The 27,174-nt window shown below is 45.3% G+C and overlaps 1 protein-coding gene across 1 annotated transcript; it reads left to right on the forward strand.

The window, feature by feature from the left end:
* Nucleotides 1–9,168: 9,168 nt before the first annotated feature.
* LOC308293404 (alpha-aminoadipic semialdehyde synthase, mitochondrial-like) lies at nt 9,169–11,958 on the forward strand (the record flags this gene model as incomplete). The annotated part of the gene is made up of 1 exon (XM_080735902.1): nt 9,169–11,958. The coding sequence occupies one exon, from the start codon at nt 9,169–9,171 to the stop codon at nt 11,956–11,958; it is 2,790 nt and encodes a 929-aa protein (XP_080592028.1).
* Nucleotides 11,959–27,174: the final 15,216 nt, after the last annotated feature.

Raw genomic sequence — 27,174 nt, forward strand, 5'->3', positions numbered from 1 at the left:
CGGAGGGCGACGCTGACCCCGCCCAGCCCGCCCCGGAGGCTCCGCTGGCGCCCGGGCACGAGGTTCACGAGGAGGGGGACGAGGGGTGCTGCGCGGAGGCGGGGGCCGCGGTGGAGCTGGCGCTGGATGCAGCCGACTGGACTCACGCCGCCTCCGCGCTCTCCTCCTCGCTCGCACACGGCCAGGGAGACGACACCGACGCGCGGGACGACGCAAAGGACAACGCACGGGGCGACGAGACACACCTCACACACCACCACCACCAGCAGCACCATCCTCAGCCGGACGAGGACCAATCGCCAGAGGAGGAGGAGTGGCTGGAGCAGGAGGAGTGGGTGGAGCAAGTACATTTGGTGTGATCGCCCAAAGTCCAGTGGTTCTCAACCTGTGGGTCGGGACCCCCAGGGGGGTCCCCAGATGATTAACTTAATGTGCAACATTGTTTTCTCTCTCAACAGTAAACAAACCAACATAAAGTTTAGGTGTATAGAAGGAATCTGCTCATTTCTAAAGTGACAATTTAAGGACTTTTTAATACCTCTAAAATGACAAATTAAACATTGGCCAAATTGTCAAATATTAGAGGCAGAAATTGTGAAAATAGCAGATCTGCTGTGTTATACAAAATGTTGTGCCTCAACTCTTAGTGCTCGTAGAGTGGGGGGGTCCCCAGTTAAAATATGTTTCTTTTGGGGCTCGCGGCCTGAAAAGGTTGAGAACTACTGGCCAAGTCTACGGGAGAGAGAGAGAGAGAGAGAGCGGGGATGGAGCAGAACGACGGAGAAGGAAATATTTGTGGGAAGACTGGGAGGTGGGAGAGAGAGAGAATGAGACAGAAATCAAAGAGTAAACTGTGGTTATTTGTATCATAGTGTACGTAAAGGGTCGCCTCGCGACCGCGAGGCGCTTCGTCCATTAAAGATGATGTCATGAGCGGCGTATTGAAAAGAAGAAAAACAAATAAGTGCTTTGACAAGAATTAAAAAAAACAACAACAAACTAAAAAAAAACCATAAGAGTTGTCAAAACTGAGAGTGCATCGTTAGAACACTACTGCTATCACACCTTATATTTATCACCTTTCATTTGATATTGATTGATTTGTTCTTATTTTTTTTATATATATTTATTCACTGGCCTCCTGTGGTTTTGAGTATTCGACCACTGAGGGGGCGACACGTTGGTGCCGATCGCGTCCCAGATTTCCGGAACGCGCCTCTTTGCCACCTTTTGACCACGAGGGGGTCGTGGTCCACAAACTGACCCGGACGCTTCTCCACCACGCCGACGCAGTCGTGGCGACGCGGTAATAAAAGGCTTCTGAAGTGGCCAAAATATGCCCACGCCCTGGAGGTTGAGGGTGTTTGTGTTACAATCACGGCGGCTCCCTGTGTGTCATGGGTGTTTGACGCGCGGTGACCCGGCCTACATAGTAAGGGGATATCTTCAGAAATAGTGTCATATCCTGGAATAAATTCCTTACCAAAAACTTTCTTCACCAATGTGTTTGTAAAGGTGTCTAGTAACACATCTAAAAAAAACATTCCCTGGGTTAAAGGCGGCTCCCACACATCCCTAGTTTCACTAGTTTCATCACTAAACCATAGTTTTGTCGGGCCGTTTTTTTGCCAGAGGAATGTTTTTCTTGCAAAACAAATGCTTGCAATGGATTCAGAATCATGAAAAAACCCTAGTTTTGACCCCTCACATGCTACTTAAAGCATTTTGGTGTGTTTTATCCTGTATAGTTAAGTTAATGGGAGCCCAACTTTCAGCAGCAGTCAAGGATTCTCCTAGGGAAACTGAATTTCAGTCTTTGTGAGATATTGTTACTAGAGACCTTTACAAACACATTGGCGAAGAAGGTTTTTGGTAAGGAATTTATTCCAGGACTTTATAAGATATCCCCTTACAATACAGTTGGGGGAAGCTGTGAAGTGTGAAAGGAGTGTTACGTCCAGTGTATAGGAGTGTCTAAAGGTAGCTCTGCACCGCACCGGTGGTGATACGCGGCAGAAATCGACGGTTGCCAAAATTCTGCCGTTGAACGGGCAGTGGGTGCACTGCCGCGTCGGCTTCGCAAGTCGTAGGGAAGCGTCGAAAGCCGACCGAGCACGTTCGGCCGGCTTAAGAGCCGTCGGATAGCAGCGGGCTTGTTGTTGAAAAAGACATCAAGCTATAACAGTAGCCGTCTTGTCGGTGTCGGTCTTTGGTGCATTCAGCAAATTATTTTTTCTGCGCTTTCCAACCATCTGATCTCCCGACTTCATTACAGACTGACTGGCAGTCCAGTGATCTGCAGCAGTCTGTTTGGTGGAGAGCTGCCTTTAGACACAGCATCCCATCTCACCCACATCCCAAGCTGCCACAAAGAGACAAGTAGAGCACAACCCCTGCTGCGAGCTTGTAGATCTGCTATTCTTGGAAAAAAACATTTGTGCAACTCTTTGAATATTTTTGGCCCGATTCTATAAATGTCTTCTAAATCCTTCTTCCATATCAGTGGTGCTCAAACTTTTTCATGTCAAGGACCCCCAAAATTACATGTATTTGGCCAAGGACCCCTCATCTCAAAATATGTTGATCCAGGGACCCCCCAGAAGCAAGATTTGCTAAATAAAAATCAAGATTTTTCAAAAATAGCAGATCTACAAGCTCGCAGCGCGGCACTCGGTGAGTAGAAGGTCAAAGGTCACATGGTTACACACATTAAAATCCTTAGTATTTATTTCATTCTTAAACAGTGATTTGGACCATAATGACGGGTCAATGTTTACCATTGAATGAGCTCTCTAGACCAGGGGTTGGCAACCTTAGCACAGGGGAGGGTGATCACTGGCACACTGGCAGAAGTGTGAGAGAGAGGATCTATATTTTGAAATAACATGTTGATTCAAACGTGATCAATTAAATTAAGTCACCTACAATTACATCCACATAATTGCATTGCACATAATTCTACATTCATTAAAATGCTGAACTTTGGCTGGGGGAGGAGTCTGGGATATACGTAGGTGGGTTCTTCCTCTTGAGTCTAATGATCGTTATAACAATGTCCTGACAATCAAAATATGTCAGAATGTTTGATGGGGTGTCATTACATTTTATGTTGACATGGCTCACTGACTATCTAGAACAGGGGTGGGCAACTTTGATGATGGAGAGGGCCACTATATTTTCACACACACTAAAATCCTGAACAGTATTTTTTTACATTTCCTTTCAAATGCATGTACAGGTACTTATGTTACTTTGTTACTTTATGAACTAAAGTACAAATGCATTGGACATTAAAAAAAAAAGTCTAGTAGTAGGCTACTAGTCATCAAGATACTAATATACAGTAGACTAAAATAATTAAAGCTGGTCATGTTAGCACGTTTGGTTTGGAATTATAACAGCTGAAACCGATAATATATCAGTATTCCTGCAGGCCGCATTAAGTGAAGTTGGGGGCCGCATGTGGCCCCCGGGCCGCTAGTTGCCCATGTATGATCTAGATAGAAAATAAAAACATGGCATTTCATTTCAAAAAGGTTGCTGACCCCTGCTCTAGATAATAATGACTTGATTCAGGCTGGCTTTTGTTGTGCCAATTATGTTTCCACACTAACACTTATTTAAATGGACTTTCTTTATTATATTTTATATTTTATTTTGATCATATCTATTCCACTACTGATGGAGTGTGTTGTTCATTGAACGATGGATGACGATGAGTTGGGTTTTCAGTGATGGTTGATGATGATGATATCACACATTTTTAGGTCTGTGTGCCTTTTTTTAATATTATTGTTTCAATCATTGCTGAGTATATTTATTATTGATTGTGTTACATGTTTTTGTACCAAGTTTTATGGAGGTCCAATTAACGATGAATGATCAGTAGCTGGACACAACTCGCCCACTTGGGTGTGACTGATTCGGTGTCGCCATCTCCTTGTGTTGGAGCCTCCTCTGTAGTTAGGTCAAATCGGCAGCAGAATATATAGTTTGATATGCCATCGAAACGGTTCACTTTTCCTTTTTTTCTCTTCATTTGGGTTGAATTTGCACAAGTCAGAGAAAGTGAAATGGATTCAGTAACTTTTCCACTGACATTCCACTGACATCACACATCATGTCTCATGTCCCTGTTAATCATTCAGCAACTGTTCTAAACACTCCTATGCTGTCCCTGTTAAACACGCAGTAACTATTCCACAGTCCTATCCCTGTTAAACACAACCATGTTCACAGCATCTTGGATCACATGACCACATAAGGTGGCGGGGACATGTCTCCATTACGACATGTTGCCACTCCGACATTGACTTCTTATTGTCGGAGTGGCGACACTTCCATAGGGGTTATGTTTAGGGTTAGGGTTAGAGTTAGGGTTAGTGTCGGAAAGGAGACATGTCTGAAAGGAGACATGTCTGAAAGGAAACATGTCGGAATGGAGACACGTAACCTAAGGTGGCAGCCTACATTACAAACCATTGTAAACAATAGGCCGATGGTCCTGCCATCATATTAACTATTTGTTGTTAGATAGTTCCTGATTAATATGCAAAAATCACGATACAGTAAGTTAATATGATGGCAGAGCAAGCACTAGTCTGCACAGATACTGTAGCAAGTCTTTGTACAGAGTAACATTGCAACCTAACTAGGCCTACCATGGATATTGTGGATGTACCCTTCTATTTAATCATTTTGGGGATGTTGATGTTGTCATCTGCCCATTTGTCGATTTGGTCAAAAGAAATTGGTTGAACAGAACTCATATTTCGGGACCATCGCTCCATTGTTTACAATGGTTTGTAATGCAGGCTGCCACCCCATGTGGTCATGTGATCCAAGATGGCCGCGGTGTGAATAAGGTCAATGGAAGAGGAACAACATGAGAGAGCTGACCGTACCTTGAAACAGAGAACCGTTCCTTACTAAAAGATGGTCTCCTTATTGAACTGATGATGGACACACTTTGTTCTGGTAAAACTAAGACCAAAGATGTTTGTCCACTACCTTTTTCCACTGACGAAAACGAAATAAAAAATAAGCTATGGTCACTCAAGACTAAATATATTGACGATTTCCAGACTAAAATGTTAGGGAGAGACTAGTGGAGAGGAGATCCAGTAGAACTAGAAGACAAGTCATTTTATGTTTGGTTGCGCTCCTGTGTTGCTTTCTGAAAATAGCAGATGCAACCAAGTGTAAAATCAGCCATTGCGACGCCATCAAGACCCGCCAAAATACATATTCTTTTAAATATGACAAGTTCAAACAGTTCATATACATATACTAATTATACAGGTGGTCAACCACAAACAGCTGTACATGTACCATACACCGTGAGATTGTAATCTTGTTCTGGGTGTGGCTTATTTATTAATAATATTTCAGGTAGTTGGAACAAACGCCAACCCTTAGAGAGCAGATGCAGTGATTTCCACCAAACCAAACTGCAAGGTGCTGTTCCTGATGTCTGAGAAGAACTTTTATTTTATTTTTATAATTTTTTACACCCGGTCAGCAAGACGATGCCAAGAGAAAAGAGTGCTGGAGTATTGGATTTTATTTATCACGTGGAATCATTTGGTTGGTGTAATCTGTGGTGGCACAACTGAATCACTGATGTCTGAGTGGTGTCTTTGTTTTTTGCACACCCATGTTCATTTGTTTGAGTGCTGTTGGATACTGTCTGAGAAGTTGTAGAGGACTCTGAGTGTGTCTGTTATTGCTTTAACCCATTTAGGCCTAGAATTATTGACTGCTTTAACTGTTGAAAAATAGCAGATATACAAGCTCACAGCGCGGCACCGAGTGCCGCGCTGCGAGCTTGTAGATCTGCTATTTTTGAAAAAGTCGTGAAAATCTTTGAATATATGTATTTTTAGAGCGAACGTTTGTAACTCAAACTTTGCTTCTGGGTGGTCCTTGGAACTAAATATTTTGAGATATGAACATTCTTTTACAGGGGTCCTTCACATGAAAAGGTTTGAGAGCCACTGACATAATAGTCTCTCAAGAACAGACTAACTGAGCTCCAGTTAATAAGTGAAAAGGACCTTTTCTTTGACGATGGCTGGCCAGATTGCTGACATAGAAACATAGGGTTTTTCAAAAAACCTTAGAAGGATTCAAAAGACACTAATATAGAATCGGGTAAAAATTATAATTTTCACGTTTTTTTTTCAGCGTTTTTTTCACGTTTTTTCACGATTTTACAAGCTCGCAGCGCGGCACTCGGTGCCGCGTTGTGAACTTGTATATCTGCTATTTTTCAATAGTTAAAGCATACAATAATGATACACAATAATGTGTACCCCTTCTGAATGGGTTGCAATGGGGCTCTGCTGTCATTTTGTACTCAAACCTTTCTTTTTTATATACAGTGTATATATACAGTGTATATATACAGTATATATACTGCAACAATCCATACACCAGTGACCATTAAAAGTTCAGAAATGTTAATTGCACTTTCTCAGATTATACTTGATACATTCCCAATCAGTCCATAAGAACAAGGAGGCAGTGTTTGATGTGTGCTCAATGCTGTAAATGAAAGTGTCAGTGCAAAGTTTACTCTCAATAAAATAAATAAAACAATAAAAATAAAAAAAGAATTGAAAAGTGTAGCGTAAGCTTGGAGTGGTTATTTAACCGTTACTATAAAGGTGGTTGCACACTGCACTGCGTGTTTTCGTTGCGTTTTAGAAATCCGAAAACCGTAGGCCAGGGAGAGAGAGCAAGGGACGACAGCTGCGAAAATCGGGAAAAATCAACCCTGGTCCGAAAATAAATACGAAACGGGCGGCAGTGTGCAAACGTGATTGACATAACGTGAGGTTGATTTTTTTATTCACGCAATCCGAAATTCACTCCGATATTCGGCCCGAAAAACGCAGCAGTGTGCAAAGACCTTAAGACCGTCTTAATGCTCCCAAAATAATTCATTAAGAGAGTGGTAAAAATATGTTTAATCCTCTAGGCCGTTGTCCGGTATACTCAATTCTGAGTATATGAGTATACCAAACTCTCACATGGAGTTGGATCCAATGATTATACATGAGAACTTTTATTGTTTATTTAATGAGAATCAGAGTTAACTTATGACATATCTGTCAGTGATGCGCAATCACCATTCAGTTGCGAGGTGTCATCCTCACAGGGTAATTAGTGTTGATGGTGCCCATCTGGGCACCGGTCATAGCATCTTTAAATAGTCAGCAGACACCCTGCAGTTTCAGATACACTAAAGAAGGCTGGATAGCCGAAACGGTTGTTTCTCATCCTGATATGTAATAAAACAAAGAAAAAGTTAATATGGCCATTGTGTGCGATCCACTCAGCTATGAATACTTGATGATCTAAATTCTAAAAGGACACCGCACCAGTCAAGCAGTGGTGTCAGTTCAGCAAAAGCTAGGGTATGGCAAATAAAATAAACATTTTTTTTGTCAGTTTTTTACCCGGATTTCTATGTTTATTCGGGCTGGATATGGCAGCCTGGAACGGTTGTTCAAGTGCAGCTAAACTTGGCATGTTAGTAAATGGGACACATTAACAATAATGAATTGCACCTGTGCAGATGACCTGCGGAACCTGGAAATTTACCATTTTTGTCAAGATGGGGAGAATACAAGTTAATAATTATAATACCTTGTTAAAGTGACCATTTTTGTTACATTTTGCATTTGTAGTTAATTCACTGTAATTTAACAACATAATAACCAGCACAGATAGACAAAGAGACATTCATGGATTTATATTTAAAAGTAACTTTTATTTCCCCCCTGGACCCAGGGTATGGCACCCCTGCCATACCCAATTGACGCCCCTGCAGTCAAGTCAGAGCGTGGTGGTAACAAAAAAGTCTATACATGAGAACAAAAAGCATCACTATATGAAGATAACTACTGGGGTGTGATGATGACACATGGTGCTTGTTAGAGAGCATCTATCTGACCATGGAACAAGGGCCAAGTCCAAGATCTCCTTACAAGGAGCAGGCATGGCTCCTCCTACATCAGGTCACCCGAGACTGACGTCATAGAAAGCACGCAGACTGGGAGCGACGTCACCACAGCTGATGTCACGGACAGAGCGGTCCATACAAGGAGATACTGTCTGTATGCACACTCCATATAGGGCCTGGTGAGGTCAGGGGTCTGGTGACACCACACCCCTTCACTCCATATAGGGCCTGGTGAGGTCAGAGGTACGACACCACACCCCTTAACTCCATATAGGGCCTGGTGAGGTCAGAGGTACGACACCACACCCCTTAACTCCATATAGGGCCTGGTGAGGTCAGAGGTACGACACCACACCCCTTCCCTCCATATAGGGCCTGGTGAGGTCAGAGGTACGACACCACACCCCTTGGGTGGGATTTATAGAGGGATGGGAATGAGCAGAGTTGCTATGGTTCCATGTGTTCCCTCTCACAGTTACATCAGGAGTATCTCTGTCCACTCATTTTGTATGTTATGCAAACAGGGGGATGACCCCTAGCCTGGCCATTAGACGTATTTTAGACATCCTTAATAGCGTGAAAAATGCTCGGTGGATAAACCATTGAAAAATTACTTTATTTACTTTACTAACCTTGGATCAAGACTATCATGTATTTTATTGAGTCTGACTTTGGCTTGGCTTTATAAATTGGATTTATGAATTATTAATCATAATCCTTGCACAGTATATGAGGGATTGAATGTAAGGAGTCTCGGTAGTAATGTTGGAGAACCCAGGCGTATCAGTGATGTCAGTCAGTCTTCTCCAAATATGGTCACTGTTTAAGCATGCAGCTGTTACCATGGCGGCGGTATCGGGAGTGTGTTGTTATTGCGACGTAGCATTTGTTCGACGTCCCATTAGTTTGATGCTGGTGAATGCTAACCTGGTGAAATTGCTAACCTGCCGGCGCTGGTGAATGCTAACCTGGTGGATGTTAACCACTATATGCCAAACCATAACCCCAGTAAAACTATGCATGAAACTAATGACACGTAGAAAATAAAGCCATTCCTGGCAGTATCAGTGATGTCAGTTAGAATTTGGGCACTGTTTCACCCGTTTATGCCCATATATGGTGTTCTGTGTCCAGGTTTCACCGTAATAGTAGTTAGATAATTCATAAAGCACAAGTCAGACTCAATACTTATTGACGCCATGTTCAGAGTTCTGAGTCACCAGAGCAGGAGAACCACGAGGGCCTGCCTCGGCAGCCAGCGGCGCTATGAGCACCATAAGAGCGTCGTCGCCATCCGCCGCGAGGACATCAACCCGTGGGAGAGGAGGGCGCCGCTGGCGCCACGCCACGTCCAGGAGCTGACCCAGGCCGGGCACAAGGTCCTGGTGCAGCCGTCAAACCGGAGGGCCATTCACCAGAAGTATTACGAGAAGGCAGGCGCCGCCATTCAAGAGGACATTTCCGAGGCGTCGCTGATCATCGGCGTGAAAAGACCCCCGGAGGAAAAGGTCTACCCCAGGAAAACCTACGTTTTCTTCTCCCACACCATCAAGGCGCAGGAAGCAAACATGGGACTCCTGGACGACATTCTGAGAAAGGAAGTGCGTCTGATCGACTACGAGAAGATGGTCGACGCTAACGGGTTCCGCCTGGTGGCGTTTGGACAGTGGGCCGGCGTTTCAGGAATGATCAACGTCCTGCACGGTTTAGGACTGCGCTTCCTCGCGCTCGGCCACCACACCCCTTTTATGCATATCGGCATGGCTCATAACTACAGGAACGTCTACCAGGCCATCCAAGCGGTGAGGGATTGCGGCTACGAGATCTCCACGGGACTCATGCCCAAATCCATCGGCCCTGTCACGTTCTGCTTCACTGGTACAGGCAACGTCTCCAAAGGCGCCCAGGACATCTTCAACGAGCTCCCGGTGGAATACGTCGAACCTCACGAGTTGAAAGACGTCCCTGAAACCGGAGACATGACCAAAGTGTACGCCACGGTCCTGAGTCGCCATCATCACCTCGTGAGGAAGAGCGACGGCATCTACGACCCGCTGGAGTACGAACACCACCCGGAGCGGTACACCTCCAACTTCAGGACCACGGTGGCACCGTACACCACGTGCCTCGTCAACGGGATCTACTGGGACCCTCAGACGCCGAGACTCCTCCGCCGTCTGGACGCACAGAAGCTCATCCGGAGGTCCCCCGCGTGGGACGACGGTGGCTGCCCCGGGCTGCCGCACCGACTGCTGGCCATCTGTGACATCTCGGCGGACATAGGGGGCTCCATTGAGTTCATGACCGAGTGCACCACCATAGACAGACCTTTCTGCATGTACGACGCTGACCAGCACATCGATCACGACAGTGTGGAGGGCAACGGAATCCTCATGTGTTCCATTGACAACTTGCCTGCACAGCTTCCCATCGAGGCCACGGAGTACTTCGGAGATCGCCTGTTGCCGTACGTATGGGAGATGCTGCCCTCCGACGCTACCAGGCCCCTGGAAGAAGAGGGTTTCTCTCCCCACGTCAGAGACGCCGTCATCGCTTCGAACGGAGGGCTCACGCCCAAGTTTGAATACATCGAGAAGCTCCGGGAAAGACGGGAACAAGCTCAGATCATGAAGCGAAGCGGAATGAAGCGCGTCCTCCTCCTGGGTTCAGGATACGTGTCCGGTCCCGTCATCGAGTACCTGACCCGGGACGAAGGAACCCAGGTCACCGTCGCGTCGGTGCAGCTGAACCAGGCGGAGGAGCTGGCGGCTGCCTACCCAAACACCATCCCTGTGATGCTGGACGTCACCAGCCAGGAGGGACACCTCACCTCCCTGATCAAGAACCACGACCTGGTCATCAGCCTGCTGCCGTACGCCTTCCATCCGCAGATAGCCAGGCACTGCATCGAGGCCAGGGTGGACATGGTGACCGCCAGCTACCTGAGCCCCGAAATGAAGGCGCTGGAGCGCAGCGCCCAGGAGGCGGGCGTCATCGTGGTGAACGAGATGGGCCTGGACCCCGGCATCGACCACATGCTGGCCATGGAGTGCATCGACCGGGCCAAGGCCGACGGCTGCACCGTGGAGTCCTACAGCTCCTTCTGCGGCGGTCTTCCCGCCCCCGAGTGTTCCGACAACCCGCTGCGCTACAAGTTCAGCTGGAGTCCGTACGGCGCGCTCCTGAACACCGTCGGCCCCGCCGTCTTCCTCAGGGACGGCGAGGTGGTGAGCATCCCTGCAGGGGGCGCTCTCATGGACTCCTCGGTCGCCATGGACTTCCTCCCCGGCTTCAACCTGGAGGGCTACCCTAACCGGGACAGCACCAAGTACGCAGAGCCCTACGGCATCCAGTCGGCGCACACTCTGGTCCGAGGGACCCTCCGCTTTAAGGGCTACACCAGTGCCATCGGTGGGTTCATCCAACTGGGCCTGATCAACACAGACCCCAGCCCCGTGCTGGGACACACCTCAGCCCCCGTCACCTGGAAAGACCTGCTGTGTAGGCAGATGGGCCTGTCCGCGGCCACCTCCGCCCGGGCCTTTGAGGAAGCCGTGTACGAACGCGTGGGAAGGGACGATTTCAAGATGGACACCCTGAGATGGTTTGGGATGTTGGGAGACAACGCGGTGCCGCGCGCAGAGAGCGTCCTCGCTGCTCTGGCCAGACACCTGGAAGCCAGGCTCTCCTTCGACGCAGGCGAGAGAGACATGGTCGTAATGCGGAACGACGTGGGCCTCCGTCACCCGACCGGCGAGCTGGAGACCAAACACATCAGCCTGGTGGTCTACGGAGACCCCCACGGGTTCTCTGCCATGGCCAAGACTGTGGGGTACCCAGCGGCCATTGCTGCGCGCATGGTGCTCGACGGGGAGATCGCCACCAAGGGCCTGGTGGTCCCCATGACGAAGGACATTTATGGACCAGCTCTGAAGAGGCTGAAGGAGGAGGGCCTCCACATCATCTCCAAGAGCACCCTGCAGGAGTAGACACCCCAAAACAACAAGGGATGCACCCATATATATAATAGGCTAATTAAGCTTTGGACGGCTATGGCATATGACAAGGGTAACCGGAAATGATCAGCGCTCGATAGATCAACCTGCCGCCGTCGCAGCCGCCTCTACAACGGCAGAAGCTCCCTTTCCAAGTAGTGTCTACAGCGTCTGCTGCGTAGATGCGTTGCCATGGGAACCAAAGCGTTCAGTAAAAGGGGTGGGAACCCGTCGCCCGACGGCTGTTTGCTTAACGATGCGGACCGCAACGGCGATTACGTCATAGCAGCCGTAGTCCCGCCTCACGTCGCAGTAGTAGAAACAGGCTCCTTAAATTACCTAATATATCAGCCACGTATCGGTATCGGACAAACTTTTCAGGTCGAGACCCGAAAGAGAGATTAGACGTTTGCCAAACTAGTGAAAATAGCAGATCTGCAAGCTCACAACACAGATCTATTTTCACTACTTCTTGATTAGTGTGGTTTCCCTGCAGGGCAACATATTTCTTGGTGTTTTTTACTCATCATCATCTGGTGTAATCTTTTCTCTAAGGGTTTTCCCATTGAAGTACTTACTACTTTCTCAACCTTTTTTCTGCATAGGCACACTTTTCATGTCCCAAGAATCCATGGGCACACCAACATAATACAGGGGTGTAAATGTAAAGCCCTGCTTCATCATACAAGGCTGTCGCACAACAGTAGTGAAAACAGACGATCTACAAGCACACAACGCCTCGTGGTGCGAGGCATTGTGTGCTTGTAGATCGGCTGTTTTCACTTGTTTAAATCATTTTCAAAATGATAAATACAATACTGGCTTTCAAGCAGTTTCAAGAGGCACACTAAACCCTTCTCAGGGGCACACCAAAGGTCCCCATGCAGGCACAGTGGTTGAGAAACACTGAATTAGAGAGTGAGATCATAATATCATTATTATACTGTTGTTCCACAAACTGATGGAGATATACTGTTTTTCCACTTTCCATAAGTATTATGTGTCTTATAATTACTAATAAAATATATGAGTTAAGTAAAAAATCAAACCTCGGTTCGAAGTGAAGCGGTGAACTTTTATTCTTTGTGTTCTAGAGTTATGAACTCTGTGATCTATACATTCTTTATATTCTGAATGAATTAATGATTTTATCTGGAGGGCCGAATTGTCATGTGAAGCTTGACCAATCCTCAAAGTATCCAATCATCAGACCGGGACGGACACTACACACATACGTACGGACGTACGGACGGACGTACGTACGTACGTACGGACGGACGGACGGACGGACAGACAGATAAAACCTGTTCATTCTGGACTGATATGACCATATATGGACATGGGACACACATTTTGTTTTTGAAAAACCCTATTCATTCTGGACTGATATTCTGGACGTACGGGACAGATAAAACCTGTTCATTCTGGACTGGAATGACCATATATGGACATGAGGTGACAGACATTTTGTTTTTGATAAAAACCTGTTCATTCTGGACTGGGATGACCATATATGGACATGAAACACACATTTTGTTTTTGAAAAACCTGTTCATTCTGGACTGAAATGACCATATATGGGCCTGGGACACACAAAGCCACTCATTGGAAGCGGCTTTCACCGCTTAAAAAAATCGAATTCAACAAAATGAGGGGGGAGTGCATTAAGAATGTAACAGATTAAAAACTTTTAAAATATGGACTTTTTCGTCTCAGGTACTTCATTATTAATGAACACAAGGTTTCTCTATGACCTCATCATGCACACAGGGTCCCAATTTGTGATAAATTCTGACAATATTGTCATTTTCCCCCCTGTGTGGGAAATCAGACCAAAGGCCTTTAAGTCAAAACATTATTATTTTTTGCGTCTAATTTGCCTAAGTCAGTTTGACATTTCTTCTTTCCTGAAGACCTTAAAAATAAGGATTTCTGAATATAAGTCACCACTTAGACAACTCTATGTATGCTTCTGTATCCATCAGTGAATAAGTTAACAGTTTGACCACTTTACAGTTGGTAGTAAGCTTTGTATCGAGTGACCTGTGACCTGCTCTGACCCAGGCTACTGTGTTCTTGTCAGTACACAGATGGTGGTAGATACAGTAGTCTACTAATGGTACGTTACGTACCATGTACATATAGAGCATCGCAGCGGAAGTGGTTTGCTGGTGCCGCTTAAAATCTCCCTTTCATTTTCCCCATAGACTTTTACAAAAATATTTATAACAATTATGTTAAGCCTCGATCCAAGCCATCCAGGATTGCAGCGAATCATGAACATGAGACATTTGTTTCCAACCTAGTTACAGACGGGTTTCTGGTCCACGTAACACTGATAAAACTAGATGCGTGCGCAGGGTCCGTACCAAAATTAGCCAATGAAACCAGCGCTCCCCAAAACAACAGGTTTGGGGATTGGACGGAATTGATTACATGATACAGTCAGCTGTGCATTTAGTCTCAATGCTTGTAAACAAGAAACCTGTCTATTATACATGACCAATGAGCTGTGAGGATCCAACCTAGTTATTATACATGACCAATGAGATCCAACCTAGTTATTATACATGACCAATGAGCTGTGGCCATGTTGTCATGACAACACTATGAATATCAATACGCAGGAACAACGACAGACTGTCAACGATCAATTTATTAAACAATTATTACTTCTACACATGATCATGCAATAACATGTGAACAATGAGAACAGCATCACATTAATATTCAATGAAAGCAAAATAATGGAATGAGTGAGGAAATAATGATCTGATAATGAATCAATGAATAAACAATGATTGATTTGAGTGATTGACAAAATATATTGACAATGACATCAACAAATAAAAACTATACTAAAATGACAAGTGGAGAAGAGATCCAGTAGAACTAAAAGACAAGTCATTTTATGTTTGGTTGCACTCGGCTGTAGCTCTCTGAAAATAGCCGATCTACAAGTTCACAACGCGTCACAGACATGCTGTGAGCTTTAGATCAACAGAGCTACAGTAAGTATAAATCAGGCATTCAGGCCACATTCTCATAATATAATTCGGTTTAGTCTTGCGAATGGGAGGGGTGAAGTTGCTACATTCTTGCATATTTAATTGATACGTTTGCGCTTGCACTGCACTTTGTCATCCGAAACAAACAAGGAATCGTCCACGTCTGTCCATGGGACATGTATGTATCCAAGCTGCATAATAATGCCTCCTCCATCTCCCTGTGTTTATTAATTCTTCAAGTTCAACTCACAATGTACCCGCAGGACCGCCGCAAAATTGAGGCGCAGGCGTTAGCCTATTTATCTGCGGTCGTCGGTCGTAAATGGGCGATCAAAAAATAAAACCAGCGGCGGCCGGAGGGACTCGCAAAATCTACCAGCAATAAACCAGACAGCAAATACATTAGCAAGATATGAATATCTACGAAGAGTAGAGCGTCAACGTCTCTCTCTCTCTCTCTCTCTCTCTCTCTCTCTCTCTCTCTCTCTCTCTCTCTCTGACCCTCGTCTTGCCCTCCGCTGGCTCCCTCTTTGCGCTCCGCGCATGAAGCGTCTCCATTTGGACACGATTTGGCACAGAGAGCCGCGCGCGCGAGCAAGGGCGAGAGACCCACACATCGGCCTATATTATATTAGGCCTATAGCTATATGATAGCCTATACAGCTATACAAGTGACTACTGTGGCACTTTCCTTTTATCTAACTGTGAGCAACAACTCCTCACAAATAATACACCATGTGCGACCGAGGGAGCGGTGATCAGAAATCAATGAGGGGAGGAGGCGGCCAGAATCGTCAGAAATCTAATGAGAACAGACGGGGGATTTAACCTTTTATAAATAACTATGGATTTAACCCGCACATGGCTCTATATAGCCTACCACAATGTTTCATTGCATGTATTTGAGACGGATGGATTCACACCAACAGGGAAGCGTTTGCGGTAGCGCATCGAAACCACCGTTTTTTTGTGGATTTGCATTTGTTTCTTTTATTCGAAAAAGAATACGGATGCGTCTTCACACATGCCCAACCTTTGTGTATTTTCCAACAATACGTTATAGGATTCGTTTTAATCGTCATAAAACGTGCCTGTGTGAATGTCGCCTAAGATGCCATCACAGCCCTCCAAGAATTTTCATTTTCATTTTAGTCGACTAAATAAACGGTTGATCTGGTCAACTAAAATGCTATGACACACAAAAACAAATAATAATAAGAAAAACAGTATGATTAAAATATGACACAATAATTTGCTATCAAAATGAACACGGCTCACAATGTGTCACTTTGTGATGTAGATCTTAGCTATTAGATGGCTTGTAGATCTGTCATTTTCACCCAAGAGATCTGGTGTAGAGGTGGGGGAAAAGCAGGGGACCAATTACAGAACCCTGGGGAACCCCAGTCAATAAAGTATATGGGGTTCAAGTGGTTCAGTATAAAGGTTTATATACAAGAAACAATATTGATACTGTGACAATTACATGATCACACATACACTTTATCTCTGTCTATTGTATACAAATATAAAAAATAAAATACAAATAAGATATGAGTTTATATCAACATAAGAGACACAAGTATGACACTGATATTTACATCATCATCATTGATGGACAGTATTTATGATACATATTTATAAATGTGTGGAGTGGAGGTTTGTGCACTTCTATCTGATCTAATCTAAGATCTAAAGCTCCCTGTGGTGATGACTCATTTTATACCATAGAGTTTGACATTAATATGGATTTGACCAGGGACCCCCATTTGAACATATTTGTATCAGGGACCCCCAAAAAACATTTGTATATTTAAAAGAAAGTTTAACCTTTTTTGAGCTTGTAGATCACCATATATGGTAATTAAACAGACTTTCTGTTTTTGGAAAAGCCTGTTCATTCTGGACTGAAATGACCATACGTGATACACACAAAGCCATTCATTGGAAGCGGTTTTCACCGCTTCAAAAATGTTACAAATTATATAAAAGAAACACAAACATTTTCCCTAAAATAGCAGATCTACAAGTTCACAGCGCGGCACTGAGTGCCGAGTCCCCGAGCTTGTAGATCTGCTATTTTTGAAAAATCGTGAACACTACTTTTTTTTTACCAGATTCTGCTAAATCAGTGGTTCTCAAACCTTTTTCATGTCAAGGACCCCCAAAATGACATGTAATTGGTCGCTGACCCCCCCCCCCCCATCTCAAAATGTGTTGTTCCAGGGACCCCCAGAAGCAAAGTTTGCTTTTAAAAATATACATTCAAAGGTTTGCACAAATGTTCATGGTTTAAAAAAAATAGCAGATCTACAAGCTCACAGCGCGTCATTTGGTCTTTTCGTGCTAGAGTGGTGATCGGTGACCTCCATGTGTCTGGGGACCCCACAATGGTCGTGGACTGTTTACCAGGGGGTCCCCAGTAAAAACAACATTTTAACCACTTTAAGATTATCGTTTTGAGGTGGGTGGGGTCTGGCTATTAAAAAAATACAGTGTTTTTGAATAGCCAACATACAAATGGATAAAGTGGTTCAAATGATTGTGATGCTATGTTAACTACTTTTCCTGGGGACCCCCTGGTACGCAGTCCACGACCCTTGTGGGGTCCCTAGACGCATGGAGGTCACCGAACACCACTCTAGCACGAAACGACCAAACGGCGCGCTGTGAGCTTGTAGATCTGTATTTTTTAATAGCCAGACCCCACCCACCTCAAAACGATAATCTTAAAGTGGTTAAAATGTTGTTTTTACTGGGGACCCCCTGGTAAACAGTCCACGACCATTGTGGGGTCCCCAGACACATGGAGGTCACCGATCACCACTCTAGCACGAAAAGACCAAATGACGCGCTGTGAGCTTGTAGCTCTGCTATTTTCTTTAAACCATGAACATTTGTGCAAACCTTTGAATGTATATTGTATATTTTTAAAAGCAAACTTTGCTTCTGGGGGTCCCTGGAACAACACATTTTGAGATGGGGGGGGGGGGGGTCAGCGACCAATTACATGTCATTTTGGGGGTCCTTGACATGAAAAAGGTTTGAGAACCACTGATTTAGCAGAATCTGGTAAAAAAAAAAGTAGTGTTCACGATTTTTCAAAAATAGCAGATCTACAAGCTCGGGGACTGTGGAAAATGTTTGTGTTTCTTTTATATAATTTGTAACATTTTTGAAGCGGTGAAAACCGCTTCCAATGAATGGCTTTGTGTGTATCACGTATGGTCATTTCAGTCCAGAATGAACAGGCTTTTCCAAAAACAGAAAGTCCGTTTAATTACCATATATGGTGATCTCAGTCCAGAATGAACAGGGTTTTTCAAAAACACAAAGTATGTTACCTTATGTCCATATATGGTCACTCCAGGCCAGGATGAACAGGTTTTTCCTGTCCCGTACGTGTAAAATATCAGTCCAGAATGAATAGGCTTTTTCAAAAAGCAAAATGTCGATGTCCCTCCCGGTTAGATGAATGGATACTTTGAGGATTGGTCAAGCTTCACATGATAATTTGGCCTTCAGGGTTTAAAATATGTAGTAAGCCACAAATACATTCAGAATAGAGGTTTTATCTGTCCACCGCTTCACTTCGAACCGAGGTTTGATTTTTAACTACACAAATCTTTTCTCATGGGGGTCCGGGGTCAAAGGTCAAACACATGGGGGTGTTGTCATGACAACGTCAGAGAAACACTGAAACTACAGGAGCTGTAATGTGTGATGTCACTGTGCTGCTGATTACATCATCATGATGATGTCACCGTGATGTCACCACGAGTCACTCATGCCCAAATATGGAGTCCATGACGTGGTAGCCATGACAACCTGCACTCACTCAAACATGTTATTGTTGAGTAACCATGGCGACCTGATGTCACCCTCACATAGAGACTCTATCTCTGCTCACACAGACACACTGAGGAGGAGGAGGGCCATAACAAGAACCCAGCATAGAGAGGTTCAGTAAATGTGTGTAGGAGCCAAACTGGGTTAAGTGGTATTTTGGCACTCGTTTAATTGATTGACTGGCTATCTGGTGGAGGCACCCATTGGCACCTCATTTGTGGGCGTGTCTCTGTAGGTGGCCTCAGTTTCACAGAGTTAACAAAAGGCAGAGCTCCCATGCTCACCTTCAAGGCTGGTGGTGTCCTTGGAGGTAGGGTGAGCTGGGAGGGAAAACTTTTGTTGACCGCACTAGAGCACTTTCATAGCAAGAAATCACTTTTATTGTTGTATTTTGCTCACTGCTTATTTATTTCATACACATATTTATTACGTTATTTTAATCGCATAATTGTAATAATTGGTGTAACTGAAAAACTCGAATCTAAGTAAAGCATTTTAAACATATAAACGATTTGTGGATGTGAGTGTTTTAAAGTGTGTGTCATACAAGTCTTTTAATCTCCCATGCTTAGCCTACCGGCTCTTTTAACTATTGGGGTTATTAGTAGCCGAACATAGTCAACAAAAGGTTTCTGAAGCGCTGATCTTGACTTGAACTTGACATTGAACTTCTGGCTTGTCTCGCTTGCAGTCGCTTCAAACAAAGGAAACTGGAATGCGCGTGGCCGCGCACCGCAGCATAAGGTTGCATTCATTGTCGATTGAAACTTTTCATTCTCACCGAGTCTATAGGCCTACGTTACGCACGCATACACAGCCACACGCACACACACACACGCGCTATTAGCGCTCGCTGTCTCCCTATCGTTCCCCGTAGGCAAAGCTGCTTTAGCCTACGGCTTCGGCCGTACGTGCTATTGGTTTGTTATTTTCTGTGCATGGACGGGTTCGGCCCGCATTTCAAAGCCCGGTTGGGTTGGCCCGGGAGTGCCGTCTCTGAAAAGAGATATACAGGCGCGTAAATACCCATCGTCCCTCTGCTGAAGCCATAGAGTTGTTTGTTAGGTTAGTTTCTTTAGGCAGTTTAGTGGGGAATAATAGGCCTACATACATACATTCGATTTAAGCCTTTTGTCTATTGAATTACATTTTCATTGCTCTTATTTACATTTACATTTACACGCACATACTAGGGCTGTGAACTGCTGTAATTGATATAGGTGCGAACTGCTATTTGAACTGCTATTTGAACTGCTATTGTTCTTTATTCGTTCTTTGAATGCAAATGGATTCACCAATGCCTGGTTCTAATCCTGAACAGAAAAGACAACCAAAGCCTACTCCCAAAGCACTAGCAAATAAAATGGAACAACTTCAAAATGAAAGAAAAGCTAAGGTTAACAAAATCAAAGCAGGTGTCAAATTAATTAATGAGCTTATGCAAAGTCCTGATAATGCTCAAACCATACAGTCCCATCTTCACAATGTGTCTGCACTGTACAATGAATCAAGTCAGCTTCATGATGCTGTTGTTCCATTGCTTCCTCCGGATGAACAAGAGAAGCAAAACATTTGGTTTTCAGACATACAAAAGCATAAAGATGACTTCATTGAAAGTACAAATAAATGGCTTTCAGATGCAAGTGGCCAACCTCAAAGTACAGTGCAGTTATGTGAAGATGCTAGTGCTTCTCCTACTTTACCTCAGCCACACCCACCTTCTGTTGAAACACCTGATGCAGTGAATAACGATGACATTACTTGTGTTTCAGAACATCCTGAGCCTGAGGTGGGAACTGCTTTTGTAGATGATGTTACTCCTCTTGATAGCATTTCTAATGTTGCAGTTAAAGCATCAAAGAAAAGGAACACTGCTGGGAGTAAAGCAGGGTCCGCTGCCTCCTCAACTTTGTCTGCATGTGTTCTTGCAGAAGCAGAAATGGCAGCACTCCTTGCTCGTCAAAAGGTGCTTGACGAGAAGCACGCTCTGGAAGAGGAAGAGGAGAACCATAGAAAGGCCATGGAAGTGCGAGAGGCACAGTTCCGAAAAAAGAAAGAGAGGTTGAACTTGGAAATGGAGATAGCGGCATCAGCAGCTAAAATAAGTGTCTTAAGGGTCTCCGGCACCTCTCGAGTGTCTAGTGCTGCAGCTAGTAAGGCAGATGGGATGAATTCCTACCTTGAGAAACAAAATGCTGAAGCTGAGACCTTTGTGCCTGTTCCTGTAAGGCAGCCACCGCAACGTTCTTTTAGTGAACAGCAGTCACGTTCACATTTGCTTGATTCTTGGCCTGGGCAGCCAAGTCTCTACTTATTGGATGCTGATGCTGAGCCCTTTGTGCCTGTGTCTGTAAGGCAGCCAGTCGCTCAGCCATCTCAAGGCGCTTCTGGTGAACATCAGTCACGTTCACATTTGCTTGGTGCCCGGCCTAAGCAGCCACGTCCTCATTTATTGGATGCTCAGCCTAAGGTGAATCATGTGGGGCTGCAGTCGCAGCCAGGGCCTGACACCGTTAGGGTGCGGCAAAGCAGAATGCACAACCCTCCAGCACATCCTGAGCAGCAGTTGCAGTCAAACCAACCTGCACCTTCAGCGCATGGCAGCGTCGATCATGGACAGCTGATATCGGTATTGGAGAAGCAAAACCAGATAACATCCTTGCTTGCTGAACAACAGTCGTTGTTCTTTCTTCCAAAACGCGACATTCAGGTCTTTCATGGTGATCCCTTAGAGTATCAAACCTTCATGAGAGCTTTCGAACACAGCATCGAAGAGAAGACTCAGAGCGCCAAGGATTGTTTATACTTTCTTGAGCAATACACTAAGGGGCAGCCGAGAGATATGGTTCGGAGCTGTCAGCATATGCCTGCTGAAAGTGGCTATGCCAAGGCTAAATCCTTGCTTCAAGAGCACTTTGGCGACCCATTGAAGATTACATCCGCTTACATGGACAAGGTCTTCTCATGGCCAGTGCTCAAGTCCGAGGACGTCAACGCTCTTCAGTCTTACAGCTTCCTGCTTCGTGCTTGCTGTAATGCTCTGGGAGAGTTTGGGTCTACATACGAGTTGGATGTCCCTGCTAACATGCAGGCTGTTGTCAAGAAGTTGCCATATAAGCTCAGGGATAAGTGGAGAGAGGCTGCCTGTAGCCTACAGGAGAAGTACCGTCGCAGAGCCACCTTCAGTGATATTGTTCAATTCATTGAAAGGCAGGTGAAGATGGCAAGCGACCCACTGTTTGGGGACTTGCAGGATCCTTCCCCTGCAGCGTTTAGGAAGGAAGTGAGGCTTGCTAAACCGCAAACCTTTTCTAAATCCAAGGGAAGTAGCTTTGCGACTACTGTTGCTACTGTTGATAGGAACAAGGACACTGGATGGAAGAAGGAAAAGCGCACACCTGTTGGAGTTTGCTTGCTTTGTGGAGCCGGACATGCCTTGGACATGTGTCTTCTATTGGAAAGGAAGACACACACTGATAAGATGTCCTTCTTAAAAGAGAAAGGGGTGTGTTTCGGCTGCATGTGCATTGGGCACAGAAGCAAAGAATGCCGCAAACGACTGGTGTGCAAAGTGTGTGGTTTGAAACATCCCACTATGCTGCATATCAACTTCAAAGACAGGGAAAGACAGCAAGCCAAAGGAACTCCAGTGACAGCAGATAGTGCTTTGATCTCGGTGCAGTCCAGTGGTCTTTCTGGGGCCGGAGAGAGTGACTGCACACTCGCCATACTTCCGGTTCGGGTGAAGTCTAAGAAAGGTCATAAAACAGTGGTGACCTATGCTTTCCTTGATCCAGGAAGCTCAGCTTCATTCTGTACGGAAGGGCTCATGAACCGTCTGAACCTCTCTGGAAGACGGTCCGACATCCTCTTGAGAACTATGGGTCAGGAAAAAGTGGTCGGCAGTCACATCGTGACGGATTTGGAGGTAGCCGGTCTGGACACAGATGACTTCTGTGAGCTACCTGCAATCTTTACGCAGAAATGCATGCCTGTCCATCAAGGGAACATCCCTAAGCAGGATGATCTGCTGAAATGGCCATATCTTGAAGACATCCCAGCCAGCACGCCCACATGGGTCCCGCATGGGTATGAGTTGGGCTTCCCTACATGGGCCCCACCTGGGAATGTCCGCGGTTTCCACAAGGGTCCCTCGTGGGTTAGCCCACGTGGGCTCAACGTGGGTTCTACATGGGCCCTGGGTTGGCCCCACCTCGGCAAATTTATATGGGACCCAGGTGGGAACCACTTGGGCTAGCCCACGTGTGCTCAACGTGGGTTCTTCATGGGCTCTGGGTGGGCCCCACCTCGGCAAATTTATATGGGACCCAGGTGGGAACCACTTGGGCTAGCCCACGTGGGTTCTATGTGGGAATGTCCGCGGTTTCCACAAGGGTCCCTCGTGGGTTAGCCCACGTGGGCTCTGAGTGGGTTCTGCATGGGTCCTGGGTGGGCCCCACCTTGGTAAATTTATATGGGACCCAGGTGGGAGCCACTTGGGCTAGCCCACGTAGGCTCTGGGTGGGTTCTGCATGGGTCCTGGGTGGGCCCCACCTTGGTAAATTTATATGGGACCCAGGTGGTAGCCGCTTGGGCTAGCCCACGTAGGCTCTGGGTGGGTTCTGCATGGGTCCTGGGTGGGCCCCACCTTGGTAAATTTATATGGGACCCAGGTGGGAGCCGCTTGGGCTAGCCCACGTAGGCTCTGGGTGGGTTCTGCATGGGTCCTGGGTGGGCCCCACCTTGGTAAATTTATATGGGACCCAGGTGGGAGCCGCTTGGGCTAGCCCACATAGGCTCTGGGTGGGTTCTGCATGGGTCCTGGGTGGGCCCCACCTCGGCAAATTTATATGGCACCCAGGTGGGAGCCGCTTGGGCTAGCCCACGTAGGCTCTGGGTGGGTTCTGCATGGGTCCTGGGTGGGCCCCACCTTGGCAAATTTATATGGGACCCAGGTGGGAGCCGCTTGGGCTAGCCCGCATGTGCTCTACATGGGTTATACATGGGCCCTGGGTGGGCCCCACCTTGGCAAATTTATTTAGGACTCAGGTGGGAACCACGTGGGCAAGCCTACGTGGTCCCACCTAGGCAATTCTATGTCGGAACCATAGGGGATAAATGTGGGATCCAAGTGGGCTCAACCTTGCTCCTAGGCAAATGTAAGTAGTTTCTGACTGGGCCTTCGATGTGCGATGGTTCCTTTTGGTCCTAGACATCAACCATATTAATAATTGTAAACAGTAAACACATGAAATATCTTTGCAAGGATGAAAGTAGACAATATATTTTGACAAAGTTTATTAAACAAAAACTTTGTTAATACAAACACAATGTAAATAAAGAGCAGCAGTGTCAAGAGCATGCAGTGTCAAAAGGCACAAATAGCAAATGTACATAAAGAGCAGCAGTGTCAGAGTAAATATACATACGGTATATGTACATATGGTATATACAAAAAAAACACTTAAAATCACTTAAAAAATGTAAAAAGGAGGGGAAAAAACAGCTCCACAGACAAACACTGTGTGTGTGGGTGTTGCATGAGCCAAGAGCCAGAGAACACACATCAAATGTACATAAAGAGAAGCAGTGTCACAGCAAATATACATACTGTATATGTACATGTGGTATATAAAAAAACACACTTAAAATGGAAAAAGCTGCTCCACAGACTGCAAACAGAACAAAATGATGGATAAAAATTGTCCAAAAACAAACACTGTGCGTGTGGGTGTTTCTTTGAGCCAACCACAGGGCAGCATTGTGCTGCTGAGGGGAGAGAAAGAGAGACAGAGACTTGGTCTACTGGGGAGGTGCATCATCCAGCTGAGGACGCTGTACAGTCTGACCTCTGACTCTGTTCCCACCTCTACCGCGAGCACCAATGAACCACTTGGAGATGGCCTTTTCTGCAGCCTGGTGGTTGGTCTCTTGTGTGATAGGGTTTTCTTAAGTCCCCCTAAAAGAAATGACAAGAAGACAACTGTTAGAATGATGGAATATGAAACCTTTTTGAGTGACCCAATTAGTCCCAATTTTTTTTCACCCCGTTTCCTCTGCTGTATATTTTAATCAGGAACACTCATTTATTGCAACAATTGTAATACAGTTAAACTTGGCATTAAGGATGTTCCCTGAATTTTGTTCATGCTTGCTTGCTATGCAAAACCAGGGAACTTTAAGCAAAAAACCCCATAGGGTTACAATAGTAGTACAATAGCAATATTTTGACATGTTAGCTTGGGTGGATGCTGGGGTGGAGGAGGCAGCATATCCAAGATCAAAACCAAGGAGAGCTATAGTGAATGCAAGTCGTATTTAACCCTTAAGTGCTGTTCGGGTCATTTTGACCCGTTTTACATTTTCATTTGGAAAAAAAAGGTAGAAGTTTAAATCGTTTCCACCTGAAACTCACTGGCCTTAAATATTTTTCTGAGATGAACATGTAAAAAAAATATTTTTGCACTACACCCATGCTACACCCCCCTCATATTTTTTGAACCTTAAGTGCTGTTCGGGTCATTTTGACCCGGAAGCACAGATGCACAGAAATACACAGTATTATGCCAAAACACAGACACACAGTCACCCCCACTTCTAACACCGCCCTTCCGAAGCCCCATTCCGTACCCTCCCCCCCTTCCGCACCCCCCCCTCCCCACACTTAAACCCCCCCCCTGATGCACAGAAATGCAAGGAATCATGTGTACAAACACAAATACACAATCACCCCCTAACCCCTTCCACCCCTCCACCCTCCAACCCCCCTCACCTCACCCTTACCCCCTCCCCTCCAAACCCCCCAACCCAACCCCCCCTCACCTCCCTCCCACCCCCCCCTCCCCCCGCCACCCCAGATGCACAGAAATAAAAGAAAGCATGTATACTGTATACTAACACAGACAAACAGTCACCTCCTCCCCCCCCTCCCCCCTCCTATCGCCCTCACCCCCCCACACCCTTCACCCCCTCTCCTCCTCACCCCTCCCCTCCTCATCCCTCACCCTCACCCCTCACTTATCTGAAGTTTTCCTTGTGACTGTACTGTATCTTAGGGGACATTTTACATTATTTTACATAAACATAAGGTGCTGTAAAGTAGCACTGTAATTCAGGGGTGATGTGGATGAAAATGTTGTTTACAGAGATGCCCTGAGACCAAAGTGTTTGAAAACCTGTCCTAGTGTATACGTTCAAGTGTATATTCATATGTGACGTTCATGTGTGTTCACATGTGTGTTCAGCTCTATGTGAGAATGATGTCCTGTTCTTGAACCACAAGTATTCAATTAATGGCATGTTGGAAAAAAAAAAGTTCATAAAAATATTGTCTGATTTTCATTTTGTCCTATAAGCATGAGCAATATTGCCCAGTATTAAATAAAGTAGTTGTTTTACATGAATTTCAGCTAAAATCATTAAAAACGCCTAGCTCTTTCAGTGTTTAATGTGATATAGCAAAGCAGAAATGCAAACATTTACCATATATATCATATGAATTGATTGGTATTGAGTCAAAGTCAATGTATCATAATGATTTGTTAAGTAAAAATTTATATTAGTGTTGTTTTTTTTAAACCAAATATCCCCCGGGTCAAAATGACCCGAACAGAACGAAGGTGTAGTGAATCTGAACAGAACTTAAGGGTTAAAGGAGCCTCCCGTACAGAGCGAGAGCTCAGATTGGATTGTAATGGATTGTAATTGGATTGTAATGATCAGCAGATCTGTGAATGAGGAAAAGGAAAAGGATCTAACTGACAGCTGGTTACAGTTGAGGCGGGCGAGACTCACGTGTGAAGCATAAACTAACACCATTATTCATACTGTGGCATGCCTTAAAATTAAAACATTTAATTAAAGTGACATATAAAGTAAAGTTACACAAAGCAATTCAATACTCAAACATACCATATATGACATCATAAAGGCGCAGGTCTCTGAACTTCCTCTTGTCGTTACGTCCAAAAAGGTTGAACTGTTTTGCCAGATCATGTGACAGGAGGTACGACATCATTCGTCTGGTAGCATCATCCAGCGAAACACCTCCGATATCACCCACCATGGCAACCTGAGTGTATGGAAAAAGTCATAGGAAGGAAAAGCTGTAAGTGAACAGCAACAAGCAGTCAATCTATCTTATCACACTTTCACTGCTTGCTCCATTTCCCCCCACTGACATGTACCAATACAATACTAGCACATTTTCAAGTGAATAAGATTCAAACTTACAACTCCAGACAAGAACGCAGAGTCGCTCAGCTTCTCGTTCATGGAATCGACATCCGCAACGGTTTTCAGTGGGAAGTCTGCTCCTGCAGGTGGTTCCAACAACGACACAGCCAGAGGAGGA

The sequence above is a fragment of the Nannobrachium achirus genome (genome assembly GCF_963921795.1).
Source record: "Nannobrachium achirus genome assembly, chromosome: 10".
In the NCBI taxonomy this organism is placed as follows: domain Eukaryota; kingdom Metazoa; phylum Chordata; class Actinopteri; order Myctophiformes; family Myctophidae; genus Nannobrachium; species Nannobrachium achirus.